Source organism: Microtus oregoni, unplaced genomic scaffold (assembly GCF_018167655.1).
Source record: "Microtus oregoni isolate MIOR12 unplaced genomic scaffold, Mior012 000027F_ref0000203, whole genome shotgun sequence".
In the NCBI taxonomy this organism is placed as follows: domain Eukaryota; kingdom Metazoa; phylum Chordata; class Mammalia; order Rodentia; family Cricetidae; genus Microtus; species Microtus oregoni.
The window spans coordinates 2,876,615-2,900,102 of NW_024543086.1; the positions used below are offsets into that span (position 1 = coordinate 2,876,615).

Genomic DNA, 23,488 nt, shown 5'->3' on the forward strand with positions numbered 1-23,488 from the left:
TGCTGGGATTGCAGGTGCGTGCCTCTTTGTCTAGCTTTTATATGGTTCTGGAGACTTGAACTCAGGTCCTCACACTTCCCCAGCCCTGTCTGTGCGCACATCCTAATCCCAGTCAGCTCAGACTGCAGTCATCCAGGAAGGAGTTTAATGTTTTGGATGCCTGTGGAATCATTAAGGGATTAGAGATGGCACTGCAGGCATTGCTCCTTTGAAGCTAGACTTACTCTGTCACTCTAGTCTAGCCTCGGTTCAAACTCCTTGAGTGACAGGGAGCTCACTGGGTCACGAGACAGATGCTTCTGTTACTGGTCCAAAACCACAGGGGGATAATCTCTTCCCATCACAGTCTCCAGAACCAAGGAGGAAGGGCTTCACACTCCATCCTAGTTTGGGGACACAGTGACAGCATCAGGTCCTCTGAGAAGTCATCCTGCCCTGGTCACAGAATCCTTTTCTGTTCCTTTGCCCGTTCTGTAGAGGGAGAGCGCCTGGAAGTCCGGATGAAGCGCCTGGAAGCCAAGTACGCCCCACTTCACCTGGTCCCCCTGATAGAACGGCTGGGAACTCCTCAGGTACAAACTGTGAATCACGGGCCTAAAGGACTTTAAGAGTGGAACATTTGGGGCTCAACCTCCCCATTTTACAGATAGGGAATCTAAGGCACAGAGAAGGGATGAGCATGCCCAAGACCATAAACTGGAGCAGGCTAGAATGAGGTTTGTTTCCTCTAGGGCTTGAGTTCTTTCTTCTCCCAGGGTCATGAGTTGTGCTAAGAAAGAAGAAAGAATACTTAAAACAATACTCATCACAACCCTGCCAGGTTCCAAGAATTCTGCAGCACTGTGTATCAAAATTAAAAGTCCACACTTTCCATCTAGGTATTTTTCTCGAGAAACTAAAAATCACGAGAAGTTGTGGTTTGTTGGCTCAGGCGTTAGCTTAGTAGAATGTGCCATTTTATGTGAGCACTCTGGACTTGAGGATGCAGCATTATTAAATGCATAATAATGGAAAGGAAAAATTAAATCTAAGCATCAGTCAGTGTGACTAGATCTTAAATTCAAGTTACATTTCACATAGGGTTTTTTAAAACCTGCACATACCAAGAACATGTAAGTGAAATATCCCCCTGAAAACTCCTGGAATGTTCCAAACCCAATTTTTGTAGTTATGGTTTCTATTGCTGCAACAAAACATCCTGACCAAAAGCAAGTTGGGGAGGAAAGGTTTATCTGGCTTACAATTCCACATCATTGTTCATCATTAAAGGAAGTCAGGGCAGGAACCTGGAGGCAGGAGCTGATGCTGCTTACTGGCTTACTACCCATGACTTGCTCAGCCTGCTTTCTTACGAACTCAGGACCACCAGCCCAGGGATGGCCCCACCCACAATGGACTGGGCCCTCCCCCATCCGACACTAAGAAAATGCCCTTAGAGAGGCATTTTCTCAACTGAGGTTCCCGCCTCTCTGATGGCTTCAGCTTATGTTGACAGAAACCCTTCCAGCACACCAGTTCACCCCTGGAAATTCTGAAGAAAGATGGAGATAGGAACTAGGTGGGAAGATGAAGAATCAAAGACAATTTGAGTTTTATCTATAATGTTCTAATATTGTCAGAGCTGCAAGGGCTCATGTTGAATCTGTAAAAATTAACTTTTGAAAAATGGTGCCAATTTACTGAATTGGGTAAAGGAAGATTCCTGCCTTCGGAGCTCTTAGATTCTGTACAGAGGCAGAACAGATGAGAAATAGAAGAGGCACAAAAATGTCTATTCCTGTCTCAAGTGGATTTCAGTGAGCCTCCCATTGGGAGGTAAGCAGGGGGTGAGGTGGCACAGGACATCGTAGGGATGGCCCAGCTGCTTTGTGTTGCTGGCCACACTGACTACCATAGCAGTTCAGGATTTAAAGTCACCCTTAGACTCACGTTCCCTGCTGGGATATCAAAGTGGTCAGAAGAACCCACACTCTCGGCAGAGGACCAGAGGTAGCTACTCTCCCAATGCCAAGCCCAATCTGCACAGGTGTCAACTGAGAAGCCACCCATATCAGGCTCCCACCAGAAACAGTGACTAACTCTAGGAGGAGTTTTGGGTCTTTGGCTCACAGCAGAGAATTCGGACACTGGAGAGAGTCTTCCCACTTTTTTGGCAGCAGAAGTTGAACAGAGGAAATTCTCTAAGATGATTTCCTTTTAGGGAGAAATCCCCCAAGCCAGTGGCCTGCCGGCGTGCCTGCTCCTTGCAGGGTGTCATCCTGCAGGAATCCAGCTTCGTGAGCCCGGGGGGCTTGGCATGTGTTTCCACTCATGGCTGTGCATTCCTTTGCCATTCTGTGAACACCTTTTCCTTGGGACTGACAGAAATCCAGTTTATCCAGTGTTGAGTATTTAGCAAACAAGAGCTGGTGAGAGAGGCCGTGGCAGTTTGATAAGTTGCCTCCTTCTCAAGGGATATTCTAGTCTACAGTCAGATCAACCTGAATGTAGACTCGGGGGTTAGTAGGGACTGGGAAAGGAGGGTGGAGGAAAGGTTGTAGGGTAGGATCTAGGTACATGTGTGTAGATAATATGTGGGAAAGAAGACTAAATTGAAAAGGAAAACTTGGGGGCAGTGAGATGCTCAGTGGATAAAGGCGCTTGCTACCAAGCTTGCCAGGCTGAGTTTTATCCCAGGACCCATATGAGGGAAGAAATGAATGATTCATGCAAGTTGTCTTCTGGGCTCTATACATGTTCCAACCACACATGTGCACACACACTAAATGTATACATACATAATACTAAATACAACTTCATCAACCCATAGACCAAAGTAAGCGCTAACAAGTTGTGAAAACTGAAGCTGGCCACTAGGTCTTCTCTCCACTAGGATCTTGTGTCGTATCTGGGTCAGTGACAGGAAACGGTTGTGGCAGATTTAAACCAGGGAGGTCTGAGCAGTGTGGCGTCTGCATTTTTTCTGAACAAGCTGAGGTGACCTGGTTTTCAGCCAGCACCATTGTCCTAGCTCTACCCTGGACTGTCACATAATCTCACACGAAACATTTAATTTCCCCATCTTAATTTTCCCATCTATGAAACAGGATGGTAGCTGTTTCACCTCCTTAGCTGGCCTGCATTTTAAAATTAGTGTCTTTTAGACTGTGTTATGCCACTGGCAGCTGGGAAGATAATTTCCATGTTGGCAAAGGGTCGAGGCACTCACAGGGGAGGAAGGTGCCTTTGCTGATATTCCACTTGGTCTGTAGCTGTGCATACCTGTTCTCTGAGTTCTCCTGCACTTTCAGGGTTCAGTCTTTGGAGTGTTACAGAGGAAACAGCAGGAAAGCCTGACCACATTGATACATGCAGGAAAGTTAGCATTTCTTTACTGTTAAATAATAAATCAGAATTCCAAAGATGCAAAGGGCCAAAGGAAAGAATACTGAGAAGTTATGCATGTGATCCGGTGTTTCATGTAAGAGCTAATTAGGCACCATTCTCCACACAAGAGAACAAGCCACAGACTGGCCACGTTTGCATCAAACACTGGGTGGGCTTTTTTTTTTTTAATGTAAAAAGAAAATGAGGGTAGACTGGTCATTTACTGGGCGAAGTGCTCTCCAGGCAAACATGAAGACCTGTATTCAGATTCCCAGTAGCCACATAAAAGCCACAGGTGGTGACACACCTATCACCCCAGCAATAGAGGAGGGGACAGGCAGTTCAGGGGCTTTACTGGCAGACAGTTTAGCCAATACAGTGAGCTTCTGGTTCAGTGACAGATCCTATCTCGAAAAATAAGCAAATAAATCAGATAAAGATACCCAAAACTACAGCCAGGCAGTGGTGGCACATACCTTTAATCTCAGCACTTGGGTGGCAGAGGCAGGTGGATCACTGAGTTTGAGGCCAGCCTGGTCAAGAGAGTAAATTCCAGGACAGCCAGGGCTACACAGAGAAACCCTGTCTTGAGAAAAAATTAACAACAACAAAAATGTACCCAAAGTTGACCTCTGACTTCCACACGCACACACACATATGCATTCATGCACACACAAAATGATATACCAAAAAAAAAAAAAGGCAAAAGCAAAAACTCATATAAAAAAAATGCCACCAAACAGAAAAAGTTCAACATCTCCAGCAGTTTGAAGAACCTGCAAGGTCAGGGTAGATTTCATCTCGCCATTTGCTAATGGCCTTTCTCTTTAGAGCACATTGGCTAGTCCGGTGGGAGTACAGGCATGCGTTTCACCTGGAACGTTATCGGGGCAACTTTCTTGAGACTCACTACCACATAGCAAAGGCCTTGTTAAAGTAATTGCATGCCCTGACCTCCTCTAATTCTAGGACTTGTCATCCAGCAGCATGACAGGTGACAGTGCCCATAGAACATTATGTATATGGGCAATTGCTTTAGGATGGCCCCCAACCCTGAAGATTTGTGAACAACTGAAAATAACCAGCAAGGGTGGAGGACTGAATCCATTTATCAGAGACTGTTTTTAGATAGTCCTCTAAAATCCATGGCACTGAATGTATTATGGAAATGAGTTTTTAAATTAGAGATGTGCTAGATGAAAATATGATAGAGATGATCTGGTCTATACATGCATGTATACATATTCATAATTGCAAACAATATTCATATATCTGTATTTTTGCTGGGTAATGGGATAAGTAGAATTTTATCTTTCTTACATGTTATTTAAATTTTTCCTCCAAATTTTACCCAGTGAATGCATATGACTTTTATGGTTCACAGAAAGAAAGGGAAAGGTGAAAACTTCAGAGAAAGGGGAAAGGCCTCTTTCATTGGCCATGGTGGATGGAGAGCTGGAAGTCAAACCGCAGGTTTTACAATGCCATTGGCCAATGTTTCTACTCACCCACCCCCAAGCTAGGATTCTCAGTCACTGCCTGAATAATCAAACAGACAACAGATTAATTAGAATAGCAGAAGTCTCTCAATTTGCTGATGAGAACATACATGGGTCCTTTGTTTCCTGAGCATCTCCAGGGTATCAGTTGTTCCTCGCATGTAGAGAGCTGAGCAGAACGGTAAACACAAGAGAACAGAATCAAGCACCAGGTTTATGATATCTTAGAGTGCTTTTTCTAGCTACCTGTGGCAGCATGAGCGATCTCCTGGGTCTGCCTGTGGAATCAAGTTGACTTGCCATGAATTGGGGTGACCTCCCCACTTTGTGTTTCAAACACATATACACCAACTCTTCTCGAACTCATTTTCTTTCCAAGGCCTTTCGCTTTGTAGTTGTCATGACAGCACTCATGGCCCACATTCATCACTGGCTATCCTTCCCGATTTATTTTCTTACCAGGGTTTACTTAGAGGCTGCCCTCTTTTTTTTTTTTTTTTTTGGTGGGGGGGAGATCTCCAAGAAAGAGAACATTGAGGGAGAGGCCAGGTGGTACTCCAATCCTCCCCCCACAGAATGCCCTCCCCCACAATCCTTCCTCCCACCAGGAGCTGATCCCATGTCTGTCCTGCGAATGTGGCTGTTTTAGAAGCTAGCTTTCTTTAGCTTTGTTCCCAGACGAGAAGACCCGAGTTTAACCTTAGATTTTTAATATGTGCTTTGCTTTCAGCACCTTTGCGCTTAGATGTTTTCACTCACAGCACAGAGAGTTGGGCAAGGCGGACGTGTGTTTGATGTGTCTGTGTGCCTGTCCAAGGATTCGATATGCAGTAGCCAGGACCAGATGAGAAGCCTGTTTGAGTTACTAATAGAGACCATTTGCCATCGTTGAAGAGGGTTTCTAACTAGAAAAAAATCACTCTAAAGTCAGTGGCAAATTTAAAGCAGTAGCATACGCTCCTTCTAGCACATTCCACTGTACAAAACTATTTTAAATGTGAGAAGCTCACCCGTTTCCCTCAGCCCATCTGCACCCACAACTAACTTGACTCCTGAAATGTTTTCTATGCGTGCACACATACCCCACCCAAGTTCTGTTCATCCGTAGAGTTGTGCTGGTGTTCGATAGGATTGTAGTAAATGTCATTTTCTCCAACTTGCCAAATTCACTTCATAAATTAACTTGCTGATCTAAGCTATGTTGAGCAAAATCCAAGCTTTGTACCTTTCCTTGGCTATACCTTTAAGCCTCAGCTTTCCTCATCGGTGAAAGAGAAATAATAACAGACCCACAGAATTGAACAGAGCCACTGCTCATCAGGAGCCACACACTCTAGTAATGTTACATTGTAAAGACACCACACTCTAGTACTGTTACATTGTAAACACATACTCTAGCAGTGTTACGTTATAAATAGGACTTCTGACTTTATGTACCCAGTTAGCCATCTTAGCCTCTCCAGTGCCTTGATTACAGGCACATGCACCATTCCTGACTTCTTATTCTGTTTTCTGGAAGACAGAATTTGGGTCCTTGTACTTGCACTGAACCATCTCCCCAGCCCCAACAAGCCTTTGAAGCCATAAGGCATCCACGCCCTCTAGTTCTTACCCACCGTGCCCTGCTCTGGGCAGGGTACCATGTTCTAGATGTGACTAGCACAGACACTCTCTACTTTAGGACTCGCTAATGGAGGTGGGGCAGATGGGATCTCAGATGTGGTTGTAATGTTTAAATATCCTTCCCATCCCAGCAAATCGCCATCGCTCGGGAAGGTGACCTGCTGACCAAGGAGCGGCTCTGCTGCGGCCTGTCCATGTTCGAAGTCATCCTGACCCGAATTCGGAGCTACCTGCAGGATCCCATCTGGAGGGGCCCGCCACCCACCAATGGCGTCATGCATGTGGACGAATGTGTCGAATTCCACCGGCTGTGGAGCGCCATGCAGTTTGTCTACTGCATCCCTGTGGGGACCAACGAGTTCACAGCTGAGTGAGTGCATCCCCCAGCTACCTGTCCTCCAGTTCTGTCATCTCTGGGGATGCCTAGGGCTGGCCAGAAAGGAGAACGGGGACTGAAGGGGCATGAACAGAAATACTAACCATACTGGTCATTGTGCCAGTGCTAGACATGGCAAAAGCGGACTGTTCTTGGTCTCCAGAGGTTGAACGGGCCAAACAATGTGGAAGCTCAGAGGCCAAGGTGTCATATGGAGCAGGATGCAGACACCAAAGAATGGAGCTGGGTGAGGTGTCAGATCTGAATTCACAGACTAGAACTGATCCTGTAGCCATATCTGGGATGGGGTCTGTGAAAGGGACTGGGAAGTTCAGGAAACTGAATGTCACCCTTGGGAACCTCACCATCCACCTCACCCCACTCTCAGGAAAAGAGGAGCCTTTGGATTCCCCAGTCCCGTCAGAGAAAACAGGAGCAGAGCCCCCTTATTTCTGCACCCATCTAGCTTCATGCTATGAGCAGTGTGGCAGAGGTGACCAGCCGGTCCCTTTGGATCCAGTAACAGTTAAGAACGGGGTGGGGAGGAACTGATCAGGGTTCCCCGAGGAAGTAGCACTAGAATGGGAAGAGAAAGACCAGCAAGCCATGGGGTTATGTCCTCCCAAGCCTGTGACAGAGAAGCAGGGGACTGCCCCAGGGCAGCCTGGGCTACTAACTTCTGAACAAAGAAAATGACGTAAGGGCCACCCTACGGTCATCCACGTGTTTCTTAGGAGCTGAGGCCCACAGGGGGGCTTTAAGAGAGCCCCAGAGATACTCCTGGCCTCCTGTATGAGTAGTACCTGATCCCTTATAGCCCACCATGTGGGTCTCAGAGGCTGGTTAGAGTTGAGGAAATGGCTCAGGGCAAGCTTTAAGGACCCGAGTTCTGCTCTCCAGAAGCCATGTTTAAAAGCCAGAGGAGGAGCTGGAGAAATGGTTCGGTGGTTAAGAGCACTGTATTGCTTTTGGCAGAGGTCAAGAGTTCAGATCCCAGCACCTATGTTAGATGTTAGACGGTTCACACTTACCGGCAAGTCCAGCCCTAGGAGGACCCATTCATTGCCTCTGGCCTCTGCCTCCTGTGGGAACCTGCGCTCGTGTGTGCACATCCATGCACAGACACATGATTAAAAATACACAAAGCCAAATGAGGTGCTGTGCACCTGTAATCCTGACATTACAGAGGCTGAGGCAGGGGGATGCCTGGAGGCTCCATCCCCCAGCTAGTTTCCCACTGCATTGGCAAAGCCACATTTAGGGAGAGACTGTTTGAGAAAGTAAGGTGTGTGTGTACGCGCGCGCACACACACACACACACATTCATCTGGCTGTGTTCTTTGTGAAGTCACCTTTTCCTCCAAGCTGACTGTTATTTCCTTGGGCTCCACACCCCTCTGCTCATTGTGTAACCAGAGTCCCGGGAAACAACCGAAACCACACAGGAAAGGTCTTATCCCGAGGGCAGGCCCACTCGACAGCTGTACCCCCCACCCCCACCCCCACCCCCCGGCTTTGGAGACAGCCTTTCTTCTCTGCTTCTCCTCTTTTCCCTACCTCCAGGCAGTGCTTCGGTGACGGCTTGAATTGGGCAGGCTGCTCCATCATCGTCTTGCTGGGTCAGCAGCGGCGCTTTGACCTGTTTGACTTCTGCTACCATCTGCTGAAGGTGCAGCGGCAGGACGGCAAGGATGAAATCATTAAGAACGTGGTAAGCAGATGTGGCTGGCCTGGGACGCCGGGCCTGGCAGCAGGCTGTCTTCAGGACTGAAACGGGAAAAGTGCTTATGGAGGGTGATGGCTATGGACAGATGCTCAGAAGTTGGGGGCCTACTTGGAAAGGGCCTGCCTGTAACATGCTGTGATAGAGTGGGTCCCCCTGAAGGCAAGTCTGAACTTCTGGTCTCCAGTGTCCCTCCCTTGTCCCAGGCAGACCCTGCTGGTCCACAGGGTCTGGACACTTGGGTCACGCCAGGCACTGGGAGAGGATGGGTGCTGTGAGAAAACAGAGCCCTTAAAGTAGACAGTCGTGATGGAGACAAGGTCAGAGTCTTCCCAGGAGCTGGGGCTTGGGCCAGGGGTAGGATTGCCGGCAGCGCACGGGACAGGTGGGCTGGACAGATTCCAGACTTGAGGAGCAACTACCACACAGCACCGAGCCATGAAGACACGTGTGTAGAACAAAGGATATGGCCAGGGGCCAGGTGAGGAAAGGAAGTAGGAGCCGCCTCTCTCTCTCTCTCTCTCATACACACACACACACACACAGTTTTTAAGAGTGGCGGTCATCGTAACAAACCATTTCCAAGTACCCAGTTCAGTGTTACTTTAAACAGCCGCACAGTGTCTTGCACCTCACTTCATCATGCCCCAGGTGTTTCTCCTGTTGAAGCTCTGTGTCCATTTAAATCACTCCCCCGTCCCTGGCAACCACTTTTCCTTCTGTGTCTATGACTGTATGGACTGAGTGACACTGTATCTGTCCTCTTTGATCTGCTTATTTTGTGAGACTGCTCCATGTTACAGTGCGTCAGAATCCCATGTATTATGGTTAACTAGTATTTTATCTTACACAAAACACAACCCGCTGGTGGACCCTTGTGTTGCGTTCACCTTTAGGGACTGGGAATAACGAAGTGTGAACTCAGGCATCCACCTGAGTCTCTCCCTTCACTTCTTTGGAATATACACTCATGAAGTCTAAGTGCCGGGCTATCTAGTAATTCTCTTTAATTTCTTGAGGAACGACCATACTGTTTTCCCTAATGGATACATTTTTATAGTCATACAATAACACTCAAGAATCCCAAGTTTCATGTATTATTGGGCCTTTGCATATCTGCTGTGGAGAAATGTCTTAAGTCTTTTCTCCAATTTTTAGTTTCAACTTACCTTTTCTCGCATTTTTCCTTCCTTTATAAACATCCATGTGTGTTTGGAGGAACATACCTTCCACCACACCATGTGTGGGGGTCTGAGGCCAGCTTACTGGGGTCAGTTCTCTCCTCCCAACATGTAGGGTCTAGGAATCAAACCAAGGTCCTCAGACTTGGCAACAGGTGCTTTTATGCACTGAGCCATCTTACTGGCCCAGGATCACAGCAGTTTATGTATTCAGAACATCAGCTTCTTACCTGTGTTACAAATCCCCTCATTCCATTGATGATATCCTTTAATGCCCCGAAGTCTCCATTTCACTCTGCGCTGGCTGCCAGACCCAGCATCATGAGGAGTTATTCCTGTGCTTTCCTCCAAGAACGTCATAGCTTGACTCATACTGAAGCCTTTTATCCATTTCCAACTTATTCTTGTATAGTCTATAAAATAAGGCTCGGCATTCTTCTGCATGTCGGAATTAGATTTTCCCAGCATTTGTTGCAAAGGTTGTCCCTGGCACACCCGTACTTCAGATGGTCTTGTCATCCTATTCAGAGTTGATTGACCCAACACATAAGAGTTTGTTTCTATTTCCTTGGTCTACATGATGGTTCTGCACTGTCTTGATTATGGAAATTTATTGTAAGCTTTGAAGCTTGCAAAGGTTATTGGTAACCTTCAGCATTTTATTTGGGAACCATAGAGAAATATGTTTTTCTCGTTAAAAAGAGAGAATATGGGCTGGAGAGATGGCTCAGAGGTTAAGGGCACTGACTGCTCTTCCAGAGGTCCTGAGTTCAATTCCCAGCAACCACATGGTGGCTCACAGCCATCTGTAATGAGATCTGGTGCCCTCTTCTGGCCAGCAAGCACACAGACAGACAGAGCACTGTATACATAATAAATAAATAAATCTTTAAAGAGAGAGAGAAAGAGAGAGAATATGACCATCGAAACATCAAGAACGTGGGTCCAGCCCCCTCTTCACCTCTCCCTTTGCTCCCATCCTAACCTAAGCATCCTCATCCTTCTACAGCCCCTGAAAAAGATGGCTGACCGCATCAGGAAGTACCAGATCTTGAACAATGAGGTTTTCGCCATCCTGAACAAGTACATGAAGTCTGTGGAGACAGACAGCTCCACCGTGGAGCATGTGCGCTGCTTCCAGCCCCCAATCCACCAGTCACTGGCCACCACCTGCTAGGCTGAAAGTCCTGCAGACAGACCTTCAACCTGGAGGAGGAGGAGAAACAGGAGAGGGAACACAGAGGTCAGCCTGCAGCAGGTCCAGCTGACAGTGTGTGGAACCGGCCTGGAAGGAAAAGACAACTCCCCCAACACATCTGGGCTCCTGCATGTTCTCCCATGATAGCTCCATGGTGGGTTTTCCATAGTGTAAATGAAAAACAACAAAAACACAGGGCAGTGCGAGTTTTTCTTCTTCTTCTTATTTTTTTTTTTTTTTACCTTAACTATATCTAAGAGCTACTGTTTCCATCCCACGGTTCCTATCCTATCTGTGATCGCTTCCCAGGACACTTCCCACCATCACAGGTCCCTATCCAGTATCCATATGTGACCAGCACTGTAGTCTTAGGGGCTAAGACAAGAAGAGTCTAACCATAGCAGAGATATCAGCCTGACTCAGTTGTGTGCCTCAGCTTACTGTGTTGTGTGGCTTCCCCCTCCAGTTCCATGGTCACATTGCTTCCTACTCTAGATGTTAGGGATTCAATCACCAAGACTTGACCCTTGGTGAATCACGAAGAGATTTCTGACTGTCGGGGCAATAGATGATGTTGGCCAGAACCTTTTACACTCTCCCTAAGAGCCACCCTAGCCCCTCCTTGTAGAACAGCCCTAGAGAGGCAAAAAAGGATGCTTTCAAAACCGTATCACACCGAGTTGGGACTAGAGGAAGAAAATGGCCAGGCCTATGGTGTGGAAAAGTATCTGTCAGCACAGACCAACTTCAGATCCCAAAGGAGAGCTGTTAGGCATTGTCGCCATGGTGGGAAGATGAGATACCCCTGTTCCTCGTGCAGAAGCTTAGCACTGGACCACATGGGTAATGAACATGACGGTCACGGCACGACACTTACCACTAGCTGGTGACCCACTTAGTGACTTCCTAACAGATCCTCATCCAGGAAAATCCCACGAGAAGGAAAAACGTTAGGGGTGACTTCAACAGACACCTTGGAGACAGGGAGGCAAAGGACAGCTTGTCAGTAAGCTTTCAATCCCGAGACACACCCCACCCCCAAAAGAGGTCCTTCTTTACGCAAACTGGATTTTTCGTCATGTCTGCTGCTGAAAGATTCTTGGAACGTTTTATTCTTTTGCTCTCAACTTCCTGGTCTCTTCCTTTTGCACACGTTCAGTGGTTCAGTGCTGGAGCGGAGATTCTCTCACAGGGGTATTAATAACTTCTATTTTTCCAGACTACTTAACCCGCCCCCGTAGAATCTGCCCATGTAGGAGATCTCTAGGGAGATGGCCATGGCTCCATACAGAGCTAGTCTTCTCACCTGCAGAGGGAAGCCACAGTCCTGAGCCCCTAAAATGTAGGAAGTGGATTATAGGTGCTCCACCAGCCCAGGGAGGAAGAGAGAAGTTAGAGGACTAGCCAGCCCCTCCTCCAGGGAGGTGATTGACACCCATCACCGTTTTTAATCACACAGAGAACAGTGGAGGTGTGTATAACCAACACTTTGACCGATGCAGCCATGTACTCCACAGTGAGGTCACATAAATCAGAGCCCTTGAGGGTCATACACTTGAGTGTTCATTTCTGTGCATGCCTCAGGCCGTCTAAGTCTGAATCTCTTGGGAACAAGGCCAGAAGATCCACATCTGCAGTTACTCTGCTGCACACCCCAGATTCAGAGCCCTGGCTGTAGCCAGGACAATGCCGCTAACTCCAGGCTCTGGGGTCTTTCTAAGCAAGAGCCAGCATCATTTGTAGTGTAGGGACGTGGTCTGAAATGGAAGCTGGTCAGTCCTCCTGCCTGGCACCACCTCTTCCTAGTGTGATCTTTGTTCTCCTTTAAGGACCATAGATATCTCCACCTCCCAAATTTCTAGTCCTGCCTGAGAATAGTACTCGACTCTCAGATAAACAGGTTTTATACTCTAGAGTTCACTCCAAGTGCTCCATCACTGCTCCGTAGAGATCTGCCCCGTTCCCTTCAGGAGTTTTACCCTTCTGGCTGCTCCTCCTTTCCACCCCACACTCGTGACCCCAAACGTTGACCCTCTGGGAAGAGCCACAATCTCAAGAGATTTGATCCCAGTAAACAGAGGTCCTCACTTGGAGGGCAGAGCGCTCTCTTTCATTTCCTCCACGCTTGTCTGTGGACACCGCACAACTTCAACGTTTTCTCTCTAGTGGTCCTTGCCTCCCTTCTCCACCTTTTAGACTTTTTTTTTAATGTATTTAAAAGTCAAGAAAAAAAAAAGCTTAGATTTTAAAATGTTTTAAAAAGAATTCTGTTTCAGAAACTGTCAAGTGTGTACCATATTTGTATTAAGAGTTGTTGGGGATTTTTGTACAATGAATTTACATTTATTTATGGTGAACTTATATTTACGCTCGTGATCAAAAGATGTTAAATTCTTAAATCATATTTGCTATGCAGCTGAAGATGATATTTTGGTTTGTATTTTGGGGGTACCTGTGTTTAGTTGATAAACATTTTCATCTCCATTAAAACCGCTTCCAAACTCGTCAAGCCAGCATCTCTGTCCTGATTCCTTGGCCACCCTGATCTAGAGAAACTTAGGTCTAGAGAAACAACCTGAAAGAAAAAATAGAAGAAAATTAAAATATAGCACATATATTCACTCTAAATTAATGAGTCATTTTGTTTTCTCATCAAAGGAATAGACCTTTAAAAAATAAAACTGTCTTGGGGTCTGGGGATTGTTCAGTAGTTAAAGCATTTGCCGAGTCAAGTATGAACACTCGAGTTAGGATCCCTAGAAACCCACAGAAATGCCAGGTTGGGGGAGCTTATCATCCATAATTCTAGCTTCAGAAGGCAAAGCAGCGGACCCCCAGAGTGTGGTAGCTAGCAAGACTAGCCAGATTGCCGAGCTCTGGATTTGATAGACCCTCGCTCAATAAATGAGGCTGAAGAACAATCGGGTGTGATTCTGCTATCAACTTTCAGCCTGTGTATGCATACACTGTTCCACATGAGTGTGTCCAGAAACAATGTATGCATGTTCACGTGCACACCACACACAAAAGTGGAAAAGGAAAAAATAAACAATGGTTTTGTACTAGGCGAGGTAGAGGATTCCTGCTCTTGCGAATGATTCAGTCTCTTTGCAGCTGTAGTTTTGAGGGGGAAAACTGGAAACTAATATTCAGTGCAGCTTAATGTATATAGGTGTGCTAAATCTAGCCATTCTTTTAAGCATCTTCCATCACTGTATAGTGCACACTTTACAAGCATGTGTATAGAGTGCTAGAGACTGTGTTTATTTTCACCTCGATACCAAGTATCAATGCTGGAATTTGAAGAGAGTTCAAAACCTGGATGGATCCTCAGACCAGATCCCCCAAACTAGATTTGGAAGTTTGGTCAGTGGACTGTCAGGAACTCTAGGGCAGTATGATTGACCAATCTAGTATCATAGGGAGCCCAGCATTGTGGTTACAAAGTCCCCAGACTCAAGCAGGACTAATGCCTGGAAAGGCATTGCTTTCATCAAGAATATATTGATTGTGTAGCAATTAGAAGGATGTGCTTTAAACCAGCACCACGGACTCAGGGTGTCAGTTTCACAGAGCCTCAGATTTCTTAATGACCATCTTCAACTGTATGCCAGAACCATCAGTGGTCACCTTGTGCCTGGGCCAACCTTCAAGCTTCAAGAACCTGGGTGTTCTTATCTATCTAGACTCCCTTCCAGCCCAGCTCCAGAAGACTTCCCAGCAGAAGTTTCCCTGGCAATGACAGAAATTGATAAAGGAATACTTTAAGCCCAAACAAAAGCCTCTTATCTCAAAGTTCACATAAGTACAAGACAATATTACGACTCATTCAGAACCACATTCAGAATATTATAGGGTACAAAGGGGTGTACAAAGCAATTTCAACCCTAGTCTGAGGTCTAAAGGAGGGGGAAAAATTGATAATGACTCAGCTAAAGTTATCAAGGGCTACAGATTACAGAATGATAGGAAATTCTGATATCAAAGCCTACAATGTGGGAGTGTGAGATAAAAGGATACAGATGTAGGCAATTAGCAGTAAGCTGTTATCAGCTTGGAACAATTCTCATGAAATGGTAACCACAAAGCAAAAATGCGTACCAGAAACAGAAGAAAAAAACCAAAAGAATTCAAAGCTACCAAATGCATCTAACCACAAAAGAAAAAGAGAAATAAATAATTTACAAAAGAACCAGAAAACAGTTAACAAATTTTAGTAGGGAATACTTACCCTAACAATAATTGTCTTGATTATACATGGATTAAATTTCCCCAATAAAAATCCAATGAATGAATGGAATCTTGTTTTATTTTATTTTTTTGTTTTTGAGACAGGGCCCTACTGTGTTTTCCTAGCTGGACTTGAACTCGAAGAGATCTGGCTGCCTCTGCCTCTACAGAGCTGGTATTAAAGGCAGGCATGCACCACATGACCAGCCCAAAGATGTATATGTACAAGAGACTCATTCTGCTCTTAAAGACATATAGTCACAAAGTGTGGAGAAATATGGCTCAAAAATGGGAGCCAGGGAGACCAGGGTAGCTGTGTATGACAAAATAACTTCACACTATTCGAAGAGATGCCTATTGACATACAATAATGAAGGAGCTAGCAAGTCAGGAGGATATGCCAATTGTAAATATGTATTCATCTAACCTAGCAGCAATAAATATAGAAGACAAATATTAAAGGATCTGAGGAAGGAAGAGATAACACTGTGGTATTTGTAAAGGTTTGCAATAACCCACTTTTAACGTTTAGATCCACAAAGAAAATGAAGAGGGAAAGACGGGAATTAGGCAATGCTTAAAAAGCACCCAGCAAATGTTAAGTGTGCTTAGCTGAGAAAAGTCAACACTGAACAGTAATGCAAATCCCTCCCTGAACACAACTTTTCAAAATTCTTGCAGCCTTAGCTAAGCAGGAATTCATGGGGTTCCAGAGTGTCCCAATGGCTGAGTGTGAGTATGCAAATAAGGTGAAAAAATCAACCAATCAAGAAAGAGCTGCCAAACCTGTAGGGGAGGTGCTGAATGTGACTAAAAGGTCTCTGCAGAGGTAATGGGGGGGGGATGGTAAGAAAGACTTGGTCTGGTCAGTTGTCACCACTCCCTTTGCAGGCTAGCTGCTGCTTCCCTGGTAGGGTGGGAGTAAGGAAGTGGGAGTGGAGGGTCTTTTTCTTTTTGCTGTAGAATCTGCTCTCTGTAGCTCTTTTGCCCTCTGGACGTGAGCCTGCTGACCATCACAAAGCTGGGGAGTGGGGATCACCAACTCCAAACAGATATATATACAATGGGGCTGTAGCTCCGTTGTAGGATGCTCACCTAGTGCACATGAAGCCCCCAAGGTTGAACCCCAACACTCAACCAAACCTGTAATCCTCATCATGGAAAATGGAGGAAGGGGTCAGGAGGATCAGAATTCCAAATCATCCTTGACCTTAAAGAGTTTGAAAGAAACAACTTTCACCTGTGAACACGTCCTGGGTCGTGCTAACAAGACGCTCTGGGTAAGCCTGCAACCACAGCACTGACTTAAACCTCAAACCCCAAAACACTTTTGCCCACAGACAGCACACAGCTCTAATTTACTAAGAGACATGGTCATAACTGTGCCTCTCTGTCTTTTGAGGGGTGGGGGTCAGGAGTGAAAAACAGAAAGATTTAGTATGTTGTGGATCTGCTCAAACATCGAACATTTAGAGAAACATCAGATCTCACCCTCTAACAACTTCCGGATGCTAAACGCTATTGCTGACAAAATGTTAACGGGATCAAATTTAGACAAGACAGAACATGCACTGGAAGAATTAAGTGAAGCGGAATGCCCTACAGAGAAGAGTGTGGTCTTGAGAGAAAGTGAGATGTTGGGTGCTGGTTATTTAGTATAGCTTTCACTTTCTGTTGATAGCACAAAACCCAAGGGCATCTAAATGTATCAAATTTACTTTGAAGGGATTTAAACAATTTTTATATATACATTTTAGAAAACAACTTCTCCTAGGTGAAAGCAAGTATGAAGTTTGCAGAAAAAGTGTGGATGCGGGGATATTCTATGTGGAAATGAAATAATAAACAGATAAAGACAGTGAAATAAAAATGTTTTACACAACTAAGATTCCCCTTCAGGGCTTGCTGGCATACATTGTTGCCTTAGCGTCTTGTAAGCCAACCCTTGTACCACTGAAAGGCATTGAGAAAAATATTGAGCCCAAAGCTGCCTCCCAGAATACGTTATAATGTCTGACCCAGAAATAGCCATTTGAAAGAATGAATCAAGAAACATCTTAAGAAGTACTGAAAATTACATGGGCTTGTTATGTAATGCAATAGACATATTTTGTCATGCTTCTGTGGCAGCAATGGCTACATATGACCATGTCACTTCAGTCCAGTGTCACATGTGTGGCTGACCTGTGAGGCTGAGCCTCATCTTAAATTCCTACAGGAAGTGCTTCCTTATCAGAGCAGAGTTTCCTGGAACTGAAACTAATTCTTTTTAACGTCTTCCAAGGGCTGCAGTGACGCTAAGTTGCCCATAGACAATTTTAAAATATGAATTATGAGAATATAATAGGAGCTAGGGAGATGCCTCAATGGTTAAGAGACCTTGCTGTTCCTTCAACAGACCCAAGTTCAGTTTGCAGCGCCCACCTCAAATGACTCTCAACCTCCCCTAACTCCGGCTCCAGGGGATCTGACACACTCTTCTGGTCTCGAAAGTCACACTCACATGCACAAATGTACATACATATATACTCACACTTAGATATGCAAACACACATACATGTCATAGAATAAATCTTTTAAAAACCATTACAAATGCTAAAATTAAGAAAGAAAACAGAGTACATGCATAGAAGAATATAAAATACATATTTTAAATCCTGCAACTCGGAAATATCTAAGAACTATTGCATTTAATTAACTTGGGAGTTTTCACCTACTTTGTCATATTAAAATCATGATTTTTATGTCTGCTTTATTTAGTATCATAAAGTGTCAAGTCTGGATGACAGCATGTTTTATAAGTTTATTAGTTATATGGAACATTTAATTGCTTAGAAACATATGGTATGTGCTACCTTTGCTCCAGACGCCGCCACATTAAATAGAGTAGAGCCTATGATGGGAAAGACATGAAGACATTCAACTTGATCCGCGTAGGAGGCAACTAACCAACTCCCACAGCCAGCCCCCACTCTTCCATGTGGTTTGATTTATTCTGGTTTCCCCACCCAGGCTCCCTTTTGTGGGATTCCCACTGGGTCCCAGATGCTCTGCTGTCTAGCTGGCCCAGGCTTCCTGCAGACTAGGAGGAGGGGAGGGCTTCCCTGGGAAAAACCCACTGCAGAGTGCTTTCAGAGCAAAAAACCCAGGCAGCCCATGAACTCCACCCTCATTAGTCTGAATAAGACCCAGGCGTTTCTGCCTCCTGGGGTTTGCGAAGAACAGGAAAAGGAGAAATCAAAGAGAGCCAGTTGTGTGGGTCTTAAAACACTTTCTGGCAGGGAGCCAAGAGCCTGGGAGCACTCAAGAAAGTGAGCCAGTTCAGTGATGTGCTAGGGATGACAACGTAGCCCAGAGAGCAGCCACCACTCTCCACCGTATGTTCTCATCCACTCCCCTCCCTTCAGTGCCGATACCACCACTCCATTTTTGTGGAGGCTCAAAAATGTGAGACTGTCTCTACCTTGACCAAAGGTCAGAGAGTCAGAACTTCTATTCCTTCAAAGTTTCTGTGTTTCTACCTCAAACAAAGGTCCCACCTAGCTCTGCTCTCCCAAGGTTATGGTCACCAGGTGTGGCTAATAGCCAGACCTTGTATTTCAGGAATAGAGAAGTAGATCTGATTCTACCTCAAACAAAAGTCTTAAGATCCAACTTACAATTGGATCCTTTGAACAATCCTTAAGGAGGTAACAATGGATTCCACCCACGGAGCGGTTTGCCTACAGGATGTTTTGGTCCTATAGGGTGTGAGCGTGACTTGTTTTGTTCTAGCAACAGAATGGTAACTAAGAATGTAGCCCACAGCCTTCAGCTGGTCTCTTCATTTCCTTATATCATGTTAATGCAGTTTTTTTGTTTTTTGTTTTGGGTTGTTTTTTTTTTTTTTTCTATCTTACTCCTACCTTTTGGAGTCAGGGTATTTTAAGCAATGGAAATTAACGTGGATGACTTCAGTGCTCTCTGGAACTCCCTCCTGGTACTATCCTATGCTTCTGTTTGTTATTTTCACTCCTGTCTTCATACCCTTTACCAGCTTTTCTAATCCCCGTACCCCTATGCTGGTAAGTGGTATTTTTGTCACAGCTAGTCTCTGACACATTTTATACGCAATGGCCCAAACTCAAAACACAACAGAAGTTCAGCAAGCTCACCACTGGCCTTTCTCGGTTCTTGCTATGGCGCAAGATTCCTCCTTCCTCCCTGGACCCTCATACCTACCCCAGTCTACCAGAAACGTCACTTCACTCCTCCTAGTTTAGAGAGACTGAGATTTTTCTGTCATCCATTAATAACTTCCCTTTCTTCTACTGCTCCAGGGGAGCAGCGTCTCCAAGCTCTCTATCCTTGGCCTTAGCCAGTGTGAATTTTCAACCATTTAATAAATACAGATCCCAAAAGTGTCGTGTACCTCTGTCCTCACCACCATCATCATGCCCATGGCTTGGACACTGGGTAACATAGCATAAATGTTCCTCTTTTGTCTGATGAATCAGTGTCCCTTAGCCCTGCTCCATCAATCAAAAGTTTGCCTTGTACTTGATATCAACAGGGAACCTGCCTAGAAAGGCAGTAGGCATGATAGGGAAGAGTAGAGAGGGTGATCTGGTACATACTGTGGGATGCAGAAAGCAGTCTGAGAGGAGGAAGATGGAGGCAGGATGGACAGATATAAACAAGAAAGGAAATGATGCAGGCATGGCATCATATGCCTTTAATCTCAGCATTTGGGGGGCGGAGGCAAGTTATCTACACAGTTAAGTTATAGGCCAGCCAGGGCTTTAGAGTGAGACCCTGCCTCATAGATAGATAGATAGATAGATAGATAGATAGATAGATAGATAGATACATACATACATACATACATACATACATAGATGATAGATAGATAGATAGATAGATAGATAATAGATGTACAGATGATAGATTGATGATAGATGGCAGATTGATGATAGAGGATAGATAGGTAGGTAGGTAGGTAGGTAGATAGATAGATGATACATAGGTAAATACATAGATACATGATAGATAGGCAGATAGAGAGATAGATGGATAATAGAAGGATAGATGATAGATTGATGAAGATAGTTACAAAGATACATAGATGATACATAGGTAGATACGTAGATACATGATAGATAGGCAGGCTGATAGATAGATAGATAGATAGATAGATAGATAGATGATAGATAGATATATAAATAGATAGATAAATAAATGAAGAAAAATGGAACAGAAGGGTTGAAAATGAGGTTTGCTGATGGTCATATTTCTTTCTCTTGGGGATACTTTTCAGCCAAGAACACAAGCAATAGAGAGCAACACGCTAGGTTGCCAGAAATTAGTAAGATTTTTAAATTAGAAAACATTTTTATACAATATATTTTGATCATGTTTTTCTCCCTCCCTCAATTCCTCCCTACTTACCCAACTTTATGTTTTTTTCTACAACTACAACTAAAACCAAAAATCAAAACAAGAAACAATAAAAATATCAAAACAAAACAGAATTCATTTTGTGTTGGAAAAGTACTCCTGGAATGAGACCTGCTTTGGAAAGTGGTTGCTATACTCAGTGGCATTTCGTTTGAAAAATTGATTTCTCTTGCCAAAGGGTATCTTACAAATAGTTTCTAGCTTAGAGGTGAAATCCCATGTCCACTTCCCCACTCAGTCCTGGGACCCCACCTGACTTGAACTTGTATGAGCTGTCACAGTCTCTCTGCGCATGTCAGTCCTACTGTGTCTTGAAGACACTCTTTTCTTGCTGTCAACTGTTGTGTGGTATTTATACATTGTGCGAGGGTGTTTTGTGCTGTGATTGGTGTAATTAAGAACTGAACAGCCTATAGCTAAGCAGGAGGTATAAGAGGGACATCTGGGTGGGGTGGGAAGTCTTTCTGGGTATGTGTTGGTTTTATTGGTTAATGAATAAAGAAGCTGCTTTTGGTCAATGGCATTAACAAAATATAGTCAGGCTGGAAGATAGATAGATAGATAGATAGATAGATAGATAGATAGATAGATAAAGAGAGTAGGTGAAGTCAAGGAGAGGCCATGGAGCCCTGTTGGAGACAGAAGCTAGATGCCAGACAGAACTTTACCTGGTAAGCCACAGCCATGTGGCGATACACAGATTAATAGAAATGGGTTAACCAAAGATATAAGAGTTAGCTAGCAATATACTTAAGTGATCGGCCAAGCAGTAATTTAAATAATATAGTTTCTGAGTGGTTTTTTTTGAGTCTGAGCAGCCAAGAACAAACAAGAGACCTCCTACAGCAAATTGGAGCATGGTCGACTATATCCACGTACAACTTGAGAAAGCTTAAGAAAGCTTAAAAAGGAATTCTAGACACTGTGTTATGTTTGGTAGCATCCATGGGCCCTCTTTGGCAAATGACTGAACATGATGTGGCCATTCCTGGCACTGGAGGTTTTCCTTGGGGGCATAGGATAGTTGGATCATTGTTTCCTCAACTGTATGGTGGTACCAACCACTTTACAAATTCCTTTTATAGATTTCTGTATTTGAGGAAATTTCTACTCTAGTGGGTTTTCATGGTTTGTTTGTTTTTAAAAAAGCCTTCAGTGCTAGCTGTCCCTCCCCATATTCTCCTCCTTTACCTGGCTCTCCAATCCCCTCCTCATTTAACCCTCCTCCATTTCAGTTTCTCCTTCATCATCTCTCCGTCACACTGCATTCTCTTTCTCCTTCCTTGGGAGAATCCTTCCTTCCTCCTGATCTCTTACAAGGATCTATATAGCCCTCTGTGGCTTTTGGGTTGTAGCACACATATGGAAAACTTAAAAAGATAACCTGAGAAAAACATAATTAGCAACTTCTTGATCCTGATAAGCATCCATTTCCTTAGCAACAAAGAATGGTAAAGTGGTGACGCCTACCTGTGTGTTGTTACAAGACTTCAATGGCACAGATGTGGTAGCGAGTCAGCCTCCTGAAGTCCCTTCTTCTCTTTGCAGCCAGGTCTTAGCGGTCCGTCTCCTTCTCTACCGCCAGAGTTTCCACTAAGGACAGCACTGGGAAGGTTCAAGTTCATCTCAAAGCTCTCACTCTAGACTTTAATCAATCGGAAACTTTCCCAACAAATGCAAAGGCCTGTCAAAAAAAGAAACCAGTTGGATGGCTAGAAAGATTGCTCACCAGTTAAGGGCACTAGCTGTTCTTCCAGAGGACCTGGGTTCAATTCCCAATACCCACATAGTGGCTCACAACTGTCTGTAACTCCAGGATCCAAAACCCTTGTACAGACACATATGCAGGTAAAACACCAATGCATGAAAATGAAAGGAAGAAGGAAGGAAGGAAGGAAGGAAGGAAGGAAGTTGGAGAGGAAAATGGCTGACCACAGGAGACAACCTCAGAAAAGGCTATTCCAAGAAGTAGAAGATAGAGGGGATGTTTCCCCATCCCAGACTCTTTAGCATACTCTCCGGCTCCCAAAAAGAGCCTACAATTTCTTAGAATCTAGGGCCACAATTCCCTCGTTGGACCTCTTGTGTGTACATTTCTCTGACCCACAGGTAAGGAAGGCCTTTATTGCCTGAGATGATTTGTTAAGAAAAATGGACTCACTTGTGACCTGGGGTATTTCCCAAACCCCAACTCAACCCAGGCCTGGCTTTCCCACACTTTGTCTTCCAGAGGAGGGTGTGCAGGCAAAGCAGTCAACAGCACTGGGGGACAGGAGTCTCTACTCCTACTTCCTTATCTCAGGCTTCATTTTCTTCTCCTCCCAAAGGAGACCAGAACACAGACGCTTTCATCGGATCTCTCCCAGTCCAAGATTTCCCAAGTGGAGACCGTGTGTGCTCTCGGGGTACAGTAAGGAGTCCTGGAGGAAATCTCTCTCCTCAGGAGGCCCTGAACAAGCCTCCAAGATATGTGAACATTCAGGCATAGGAAGCCTGCATCTTCTTTAGACGGTCATAGACAGCCTTGGGTTCTCTGAGGGAATGCATAGAGAGTTTAGAAAACTCAAGGAAACAGCATTCGCCTAGTCCCGGGGGATATGACAGATGGTACAACATTATACTAATCCTGCAGCTGATTTATCAGGTTACTTGGAACAAAGTTCCTTGAAGCAACACAAACTTACAATCTTGTGGAGAACAAAAAAAGAACCCCCACTGTCTGGCATGGCCACTGCCTGCTTTCCTCCAGACACACCAGGGCAAAAATCTGTGCCTGGTTTATTCTTGCTCACAGAGGCTACATGGCCATGGCCATATTGCTTTAGTGTAGGTTTCCATCTTCCCTTCCCTGACCCT

The 23,488-nt window shown here is 44.9% G+C and overlaps 1 protein-coding gene across 3 annotated transcripts in view; it reads left to right on the top strand.

The window, feature by feature from the left end:
• Cyfip2 (cytoplasmic FMR1 interacting protein 2) overlaps positions 1–13,475 on the top strand; it is a 121,805-nt gene extending 108,330 nt beyond the window's left edge. For all 3 annotated transcript variants that reach the window (XM_041675908.1, XM_041675910.1, XM_041675909.1), the window contains 4 exons: positions 478–572; positions 6,620–6,858; positions 8,428–8,575; positions 10,778–13,475. In XM_041675908.1, the coding sequence (XP_041531842.1) occupies positions 478–572; positions 6,620–6,858; positions 8,428–8,575; positions 10,778–10,945 (650 nt within the window). In that variant the 3' untranslated portion in view covers positions 10,946–13,475. The remainder of the gene's footprint in view (positions 1–477; positions 573–6,619; positions 6,859–8,427; positions 8,576–10,777) is intronic.
• Positions 13,476–23,488: the final 10,013 nt, after the last annotated feature.